This window comes from Esox lucius, chromosome 6 (assembly GCF_011004845.1).
Source record: "Esox lucius isolate fEsoLuc1 chromosome 6, fEsoLuc1.pri, whole genome shotgun sequence".
In the NCBI taxonomy this organism is placed as follows: Eukaryota; Metazoa; Chordata; class Actinopteri; order Esociformes; family Esocidae; genus Esox; species Esox lucius.
In genome coordinates this window covers 22,465,050-22,475,406 of record NC_047574.1, presented here as the reverse complement: position 1 = coordinate 22,475,406, position 10,357 = coordinate 22,465,050, and the positions used below count along the sequence as shown (strand labels likewise).

At 39.7% G+C, this 10,357-nt stretch overlaps 1 protein-coding gene across 1 annotated transcript; it reads left to right on the top strand.

The window, feature by feature from the left end:
* The first annotated feature begins 3,816 nt into the window (after positions 1–3,816).
* Positions 3,817–9,234, top strand: chchd1 (coiled-coil-helix-coiled-coil-helix domain containing 1). Its single transcript, NM_001303665.1, is given in 3 exon segments — positions 3,817–4,143; positions 7,942–8,060; positions 8,564–9,234. Coding segments are annotated over 3 exon segments (372 nt in total). The 5' UTR covers positions 3,817–4,004; the 3' UTR covers positions 8,678–9,234.
* The last annotated feature ends 1,123 nt before the right edge of the window (positions 9,235–10,357 follow it).

Sequence of the window (10,357 nt, the reverse complement as noted above, 5' to 3'; positions counted from 1 at the left end):
CTTGTGTAATTGCATAAGTGAGTACAGCCACTGTTGCATCCTCTTAACCATCATTTATGGTCCACGACAAGTCCTCGGCTGTGTTAACACTTAAAAACCTAAAACTGCTGACTATCTCTACAGCAGCTCCACTGACAGGATAAGAATTACCAGCTGTATGCTGAAACCTGCTTAACTGCCCTGCAGCCAGTATAAGACTGACACTACTACCACTTATCTATTTTATTACTTACTTACATTTCGTCTTATGTACAGTTTTCATTCTATTGTATGACATATGCTTACACTGATAAATATGTTTTTGGAACTTGTTCCCTTCTCTGCTTCCAGAATCCACGCAAATCTTCTTTATTTTGTTGACGTTGAAGGAGAGGTGATTGTCCAAAAAACCACAATGCCATGTACCTCATTCTTGAGGTAAGAAAACTCCATGTTGGTTACAAGGCCTACAATCATAGTATTGTCTACAAATCTGACCAAAGAGTAGGTGTCATCCAGAACTAGTATTTGAAGGAGTAGAGTGGAGGGCAGAGGTTACACCACTGGGCCCCCAGTGTTAAGAGTCAGCGAAGACAAGGTGTTGCCGATCCTAAAGCTTGTGTTTTGCCCATTGGAAAGTCCAGGTTCCATTTCCACAGGGTGGTGCCCAGACCTAGGGCTTTAAGCTTGGGGACAGGTTTGGAGGAAATCATTTTGTTGAGTGCTGTCATTCCATCATGTTCCTATTTTCTACGTGTGTGGCAGATATGTGAATAGCATTGGAAATTACATCCTCTGTGGATCTGTTGTGGAAGCAGGCAAATGTGAGTGGGTTCAGAGATTATGGCAGACTGCCTTTGACATTGACTACAACAAGCCTCTTGCAGCACTTCATGATGACATGACTGAGGACATTAGGACAGGCTACCCTGGTTTTCTTGGACACTGCACATTCATAATGAATTTGCATTGTCCCATTTAAATGACCAGAATATTGTTTTGCGAAATGGGATACATTTCCTGATCTGAAGACTGTAGAGTTGTTGAGTATGAACCTTTGAACTTCCAAGCTCATTTACAGTAGTGAACATTATGCTCTTTCTGAGTGGCAGCTGATGCTGGCTTCACATCAAGACCATATGTTATCAAGTGATCTTATGATAGTTTCCTTCAGGGACAGAGCATGCAGAGACAAATTGAATTCCAAGAAACTTTGTTTCCAGGCGGAGGTGGGGAATCATTGGAATGTGTCTGTGTGCATCTCCTGGAATTCATGCACTGAAATATTACCCCCAAGGAAACTTGATGACTGGAAAAGAAAAGGGACTATATTGAGTAAACATTCTGAGCAATGAATATTATTTCAGTTAATGGCTAAGAGCCCTGACCTGCTATGAATTGTTCCTGGACCACATGTGCCCGAAACGCATGCAACAGACGAGACCCAATGGAATCACTGCAACACCCACAGGCACAAAGGTTGAGGTTCATCCTGCTGGTTATATTCATACCATGTCATAAAAAAGTACTTGACTGTTCGTCTACTATCCAAAATAATATTTTTGTTTGAATTTGTCTATCTAATGTTACGCCATTAATATCACTTAGACGTGTCTCCTTTCTTGAATCACCCCTCCCCCGCCATTCGAGATTAGCAGTGAGTTTGCCAGACAAAACGAGCATCACAAATATCTGCTTAGTTTGCAACCCTGTTGCATTGTGCCTGATGAACTACATTCTAAACAAATGTCACTCTGATCATCCATATAATGTCACTCTGATCATCCATATAATATCACTCTGATCATCCATATAATGTCACTTGGGGACGGTTTTGCAGACACAAGTGTTTACTACATCACCCATTTGGTTTGTCTAAGATCCTGGAATGCATGTTTAAGTAGCTGAAACTTGCTAAAGTGTTTTTGTGCATAAGCTGTCCTTGCTAACTTGGATAGGTATATCTTTGTCCTAAACCGTCTTTGTTGTTGCAACAATCCAGCTTTAAATACCCATGTAAGAAAGGGAAATATGGGTGAGGAAGGGTTTGAAATATTTCGGGTGATGGGGGAGAGTTTGGTAGTAGGGATTTTTTTTTTCTTAAAACAGTATTAGGTCGATATATACAGGTGCTGGTCATAAAATTAGAATATCATCAAAAAGTTGATTTATTTCAGTAATTCCATTCAGAAAGTGAAACTTGTATATTATATTCATTCATTACACACAGACTGATATATTTCAAATGTTTATTTCTTTTAATTGTGATGATTATAACTGACAACTAATGAAAATCCCAAATTCAATATCTCAGAAAATTTGAATATTACTTAAGACCAATACAAAAAAAATATTTTTTGAAATGTTAGCCAACTGAAAAGTATGAACATGAAAAGTATGAGCATGTAAAGCACTCAATACTTAGTTGGGGCTCCTTTTGCCTGAATTACTGCAGCAATGCGGCGTGGCATGGAGTCGATCAGTCTGTGGCACTGCTCAGGTGTTATGAGAGCCCAGGTTGCTCTGATAGTGGCCTTCAGCTCTTCTGCATTGTTGGGTCTGGCATATCTTTCTCTTCACAATACCCCATAGATTTTCTGTAGGGTTAAGGTCAGGCGAGTTTTCTGGCCAATTAAGAACAGGGATACCATGGTCCTTAAACCAGGTACTGGTAGCTTTGGCACTGTGTGCAGGTGCCAAGTCCTGTTGGAAAATGAAATCTGCATCTCCATAAAGTTGGTCAGCAGCAGGAAGCATGAAATGCTCTAAAACTTCCTGGTAGATGGCTGCGTTGACCTTGGACCTCAGAAAACACAGTGGACCAACACCAGCAGATGACATGGCACCCCAAAACATCACTGACTGTGGAAACTTTACACTGGACTTCAAGCAACATGGATTCTGTGCCTCTCCTCTCTTCCTCCAGACTCTGGGACCTTGATTTCCAAAGGAAATGCAATATTTACTTTCATCAGAGAACATGACTTTGGACCTCTCAGCAGCAGTCCAGTCCTTTTTGTCTTTAGCCCAGGCGAAACGCTTCTGACGCTGTGTCTTGTTCAAGAGTGGCTTGACACAAGGAATGCGACAGCTGAAATCCATGTCTTGCATACGTCTGTGCGTGGTGGTTCTTGAAGCACTGACTCCAGCTGCAGTCCACTCTTTGTGAATCTCCCCCACGTTTTTGAATGGGTTTTGTTTCACAATCCTCTCCAGGGTGCGGTTATGCCTATTGCTTGTACACTTTTTTTATACCACATCTTTTCCTTCCCTTCGCCTCTCTATTAGTGTGCTTGGACACAGAGCTCTGTGAACAGCCAGCCTCTTTAGCTATGACCTTTTGTGTTTTGCCCTCCTTGTGCAAGGTGTCAATGATCATCTTTTGGACAGCTGTCAAGTCAGCAGTCTTCCCCATGATTGTGTTGCCTACAGAACTAGACTGAGAGACCATTTAAAGGCCTTTGCAGGTGTTTTGGATTAATTAGCTGATTAGAGTGTGGCACCAGGTGTCTTCAATATTGAACCTTTTCACAATAATCACATTTTCTGAGATACTGAATTTGGGGTTTTCATTAGTTGTCAGTTATAATAATCAAAATTAAAAGAAATAAACACTTAAAAAATATCAGTCTGTGTGGAATACATGTATATAATATACAAGTTTCACTTTTTGAATGGAATTACTGAAATAAATCAACTTTTTGATGATATTCTAATTTTATGACCAGCACCTGTATACCATCACAAGTCAACAGTTGTTTAGTATGAAAATTGTGATGATCACACACTCCACATCAGTAGGTGGCAGCATGTTTCCGGAACAATAGAATACCATGAAGGAAGACCAACCTCGAGCAAAGATGGCGACTCGCATTTGTCTGTAGTGGGCATACGACAGAAAATACCACGAATATAAGTATCTAGTCTTATGTTTATTTTATTGTTCCAGTAGTGGACATTAAAAGCTAGAGACGAATTATATATTATACCTGTATAAGTGCGGTAATTGTAATTAGTTAGCTGCTATGGCGATGCAGAGTGGGACTGCACTTCAGGAGAAGGTCAGTCGGATGTTGAGCAAAAATCAGAAAAAGCCCCTTCTGAAACCCAACAAGCCACTTGTTCTAAAAGATGAGGTCGCCAACAGGAAAATGAATAAAGGAGGTAAGGTTTCTGTTTCATTTTGTAAACCTACACTAACGTTACCGCTCAGCTTTGCCCACGTTATATTGTCAATATACCTTGCTTTGATAGAATAAGGGTTGAAATCGATGGATTTCTTAGGGATGCTGCTGTTCCCTTTAGTTCTAAACAGTTCTCAACACCTATTGGAGTATACCGTCTATATTAATGCCACATGAAATGACACTTATGAATTCTACACACCCTAGTGAGTAATTTTCGAATCTCATGTTTCACTTTACATAATCTAGTTTTATTTTTGTTATAAGGCAATTCAAACACGTCCGTTGACATACAGGGTATTGCATTGTAGCAGACATGTCTTTAAGTCACTTCAGACAACTGTAAGTCAAGTCACTGCATGCAAGTACGACTAAAGCCTCAAGTCACTGCATGCAAGTACGACTAAAGCCTCAAGTCACTGCATGCAAGTACGACTAAAGCCTCAAGTCACTGCATGCAAGTCCGAGTCAAGTCTCAAGTCACAGCATGCAAGTCTGAGTCAAGTCTCAAGTCACAGCATGCAAGTCTGAGTGAAGTCTCAAGTATTTTAAGCACTATAGGCTATAGTTATATTCTGTTAGTCCAAAGCAAGTTCTTTCAACTTAAGGTGCACTCTTTGGGGATTACTATTTTGGTGGGCTATTTTAAATCAGCAGTTGATAATCTAGTACACTAATACTTAATTGTAACATTTAATGTTTAATTGAAATATGATCATGTTGTGGCTGGGGCCGGAACTGTTCTATCTACTGTTCAATCTGGCAATAGCCACATTTTCTGACTATTTTACATAGGTTAGCCATGAGCTAACAGCTCTTTGTGTTCTGTATGGTTATGTGTTGGTTAGATATTAGCTACTGTAACTTATTAGCTGGCAAAGATTAGAAACAGACCCAATTAATGACAGCAAACTATAATTAGGCTTCTCACTGAATGTAAAAAATCTGTTGCCAAATACTATTACCAATGGAACAGATGCATTCGCTAACATTACCAAATTTAATCACTTGAGCTACCAGACCAGATTTACCTTCCAAGTGTGAAGATTTCCCTGTCACAAGTCACGAGTCCAATGACTACAAGTCCAAGTCAAGTCTTAAGTCCTTTGGACAGATCGCAAGTCAAGTCACAAGTCAACTTATTGGTGACTGAAATGCGACTTGAGTCACCAATTCTGCATTGTAGTCAATGTAGTGGGTGTGCGTTAGAAAGTGGTTCTAGCTACACCATCTATGTTGCTCCATGAAAGTACACTATATATGGATTCTACACATCCTAGTGTGTAAATTCTCAAATGCCATGTTCCACTTTACATAGTAGTAGCCTTTTATAAGGCCATTTGCATTATAAAGTCCTGCTAGCTATACCATCGGTATTGCCCCATGATTTGTGTATTAACTGCATTAACTAATACGCTTCTGTTTGTATTCTGTGTATTGATTAATTGCCTGCAAAATAAATACTATCAAAACCCCAGTGCAGTAAATGGACTGTGTTAGATGGGACTGAAATTGTCTTAGTATGTGAAATCTGAGTACACTAATCCCAGATTGTAAGGCCTTAGGTTCAGCAGACCCTGTTCCTAGATGGGATTGTGGCCATAACATTAGGCGCCAGGCTTCTGTCTTATCTATGTGCGCTGCTACAGATGGCTCCAAGGTAAAGTAGCTTGTTTCTCTTTTCTGGTCTTTCAATTTGGAGCAGAACAGAAACACATCCACTACCGTTCAAAAGTTTAGGGTCACATAGAAATGTCATTGTTTTGAAAGGAAAGCAAACATTTTCTCCATTAAAATAACATCAAAGTGATCAGAAATACAGGGTAGACATTGGTAATGTTGTAAATTACTATTGTTGCTGGAAACAGCTGATATTCAATGGAATATCTACATTGGCGTATAGGGGCCCATTATCAGCAACCATCGATCCTGTGTTCCAATGGCACGTTGTGTTTGCATCCCGAAGGCAACTCCGGGAAGCTGGCCTTCTAGTCGGAGTTGCTAGGAAAAAGACATCTCAGACTGGCCAAGAAAAGGAAAAGATTAAGATGGCCAAAAGAACACAGACCCTGGACAGAGGAAGAACTCTGCCTAGAAGGCCAGCATCCTGGAATCGCCTCTTCACTGTTGACGTTGAGGCTGGTGTTGTGCGGGCACTATTTAATGAAGCTGCTGGTTGAGGACCTGTGAGGCGTCTGTTTCTCAAACCAGACGCTATCATGTATTTGTCCTCTCACACCGGGGCCTCCCACTCCTCTGTCTGTTCTGGTTAGAGGCAGTCTGTGCTGTTCTGTGGAAGGAGTACAACACATCATTGTACAAGATCTTCTGTTTTTTGACCATTTCTTGCAGGACTAGTCCTAATTTCTCAGAACAAGAATAGACTGATGAGTTTCAAAAGAAAGGTCTTTGTTGCTGGCCATTTTGAGCCTGTAATTAAACCCACAAATGCTGATGCCACAAATGCTGATTGTGATCCCACAATATTTTACGGTGGTGCTAACAATCACATTAGGGTTTTCTAATAATCAATTAGCATTTTCCAATTATAAGCTTGTATTAGCAAACACAATGTGCCATTGGAACACAGGAGTGACAGTTACTGAGAATGGGCCTCTGTACACCTATGTAGAGATTCCATAACCAATCTGCCGTTTCAGCTACAACAGTCATTTACAATATTAACAGTGTCTACACTGTATTTCAAATCACTGTGGTGTTATTCTAATGAACAAAACATTTGCTTTTCTTTTGAAAATAAAGAAATGTAAAAGTGATCCTATCAATATGGGCCAACATTTCTAAAGAATGCTTTCAGCACCTTGTTGAATCAATGCCACGTAGAATTAAGGCAGTTCTGAAGGCGAAAGGGGGTCAAACACAGTATTAGTATGGTGTTCCTAATAATCCTTTAGGTGAGTGTATGAGCCTGCAATACTATTTAAAAGCATCTCTGCCCTATGTATTGCGTATTGCATTACTCTTTATTCTGCAACCCACAAACCATGTCCTTAAGGAACTGTGCAGTTCCTCTTCCTCACTGTTAGATTCACTATAGGTTTGCGGAATAATCTGTTAATTGAAGTAGTGCCATTTTGCTTTTTAATAAATTATTCTATTTCGGTATTCAGTTGGCCGACGAGTTCTGATCTATATCGCACAAAGAATCTTCTTGCATTTACCCAGATGGAAAGTTGTATTTACAAGTTCCCAACATGGCAGGAAGTCTCCAGTGAGATAATGACAACTGGGACTCTCACACCGCATTCCTGCTGTATAGAAATAGTTGGATGCCAATAGACCATGAAAATGAGAAAATAAGTAAATTTACATTTTGAAATCTTTAATAAATGGCAAGGGACAAACTTAGCTCGGCACCAGACATTTGTTCTTCCCAGCAATAATGTAATGTTGACAGGAAACCTTTTCTTTTGTGAATGTTAGATTAAGGACAGCGACAATGGCAACGAAACCTCCTGCAACAGTATTTTTGGATCCGCCCAATGCCCCTGCACAATCCCTATCCCACACACCCTCTGGGCCACCGCAATCACAGCATTCAATAGGCTACATTACCGTTTGAGTTTAATCAAACGTTGCACATAGTTCTGTCTTACTGGACACTGCCCAGTTCTTGACTCTGGTGTTGCCTCATGCTGCTTCAGTGTAGATCATGACGCTGATTTAGTTGCAGCTTGATTCTTTGTCAACAGGCAATCTTTTCTTTATGTCGTGACGACAGCATTGTAATGTCATTACTCTTCTTTTTACTCCACAGAGGCCACGTGCGTCACAGAGATGTCCATGATGATGGCATGCTGGAAGCAGAACAACTTTGTGGACGCCCTCTGCTCAAATGAAATGCAGTCTTTCTACAAATGTGTTGAGAAAGCCCAGGTACGGTATTGCTCCTCACAGTTAGAATAATCCTAGCACCAGGCCCAGTGCACAGACACACCCCTCTTTTGACCACCTGTTGCTTTAAACTAGGTCAACACTTATGTCCTTCATTAAAAATGGTGCTAGGAGACGAAGGACATGGTAATTAGACAGCACGGGTAACATCATATTCTTTAGGGTTTCCTGTTTTCGAAAGGAGTCATAACAAAACTCTCCCCGGACCTGTTTTCTTTTAGGTCTTCCCTCCCGTTTAGCTTTTTTTTTTTCTCTTTAGTTTCCAGCTGTTGCAGTGGTTTATGCATCCGCTGGGTTTGTGCTTTGTCGGCTAAGGTTTTCGGCTACTGCATGCTACTTTATACCACTGCATGGATGAGTGACATTGTTATTAAAATTAAACTTTGTTGAATGTCTACAAGGAGTAATGAATAATTTAAAAATGTAAATATCTCAATTACACTTTGAAGTGAATTTTTATTAAATTAGCATTTCTTTCCTCACAGATTGCAAAGAAAGGCAAATCAGAGCAACACACCATCGGCCAGGGGGGACGCCTTGCACCTAAACAAGTCAATACCCTGCTGAAGAGACACCCTACCCTACAGACAGAAATATAGGGATGCCCCCAGCCCTGCCACCTCAGTGTGTCCTTGACCATGGTTGTGGGCCAGGACTGTACACATGGACATGGTAGTGATCACTCTTTAGTCCTTGGACTACTGAGGTCTATACTGGGTACTGGATGGCAAAGACCCAGACACAATCACTCATTGAAAACATCACAAAAGGCTCACAGACGCCAGATTTGGTTAATCAACGAAGTGACTGAGCTACGGTTGCACTTTGTCTGATTGCTGTGTTTAATTCAGTATGCTGTTAAAAGTAATCGTTTAAAACATTAGCATTTGCCTCCAGTCATAGAATTTTTTTTTTTTGAAAAACATGTAACTTCAATCACTGTGAAATATGTTGATGGGGATTTTCATTAGGCTTTTATTTCTTACTATATTATTACATGGCTTTTTATGATGTCCTGCCAATCTGTATGATATTGTGTCTGCCCTTTATGAAAAAGTATCACTTATTCCAGTGGCCTGAATGGATTTCCTTTTTAAGTTCTCTGATTCGATACTAAACATTGGTTGCTAATGATGTAAATGTTCTTGCACTATTGAATTATAGTGTTTTTATTGCCTCTGGAGTGCACAATCACCGGATGATCACCTCGGTGGGGTACCTATTTTGACTTTATAATGGATCGCTCCAATATAATTTGCAATACACCTGATATATCTGAAAATCCTAGCTATCCTGTAATGTTGACCAATTATCCACATATAAGATTACATGCCAGGAAACAAAACCCTTTGTGAGTCCTAATCATGCAGGTATTGGAAATAGCATAAATATGAATGAGATGCCAAGATAATATCTCAGTGACCAACTGTCTACTGGGATTTCAGCTCTAGTTTGCATTACCTTTTAATTCCTACCTTGTTTCTGTTAGTTAATCTTTAGATTCAGGAAGTGTTTTTTATATTACACTAATGTTTGAAGTCTGTTTCAGGATTAGGATGTTTGATATATTCATGCTTTGTCTACCATCCAGGAAAAGGCTAAATCCGCTGTCAGACTTGGGTATTTTAAGTATTATGTGCCCCTCATTATAAAGAGAAACATTGCTGCCCTGCCTACCATTTCCTCACCCTCCTTATCATTTCCTGCAAAAGGCTGAGATTGAATAAGAAACTCTGTCCTCCATCATTAGCACTTGCACAGATGGGTTTGATAAAAAAAAAAAAACACAAAATAGAAATTCACTGGTCTATTTTTGTTTAACTACTAAACTGTAAAATAGCTGATTGCTTTCCTTTTTCATGTATTTTTACACTCAGACTATTAGTTGTTTTAAGTTACAGTATCGAAGCATGGAACAATGACTCCAAATCCCAACATTCTGAAGTAAGTTTACACATTTCCCAGGTATTAAAGGTGGTGTAAAAATAATATAGACCTGTTACAATAGTTTACCCAACCCCTGCACTTAGACCAATGCCTGGACATGTCAAGTATTCATCTTCATAAAAAGATTAAATTTACATTAAACTGATATCCCAAAATGAAAATACCCAAGGCAGCTCAATAGGTCTTGATGACCAATTTGTTAAGCCTGCTCTAGAGCTAAAACGATAAAATCAACACAAAACCAACTTTCAAACTTCCAGAACTCTGGTTGCTTGAAAAGATGGTTTTCATTACAGTATTTAAATGAGATGCCTATGCATTTTTCAAATTTT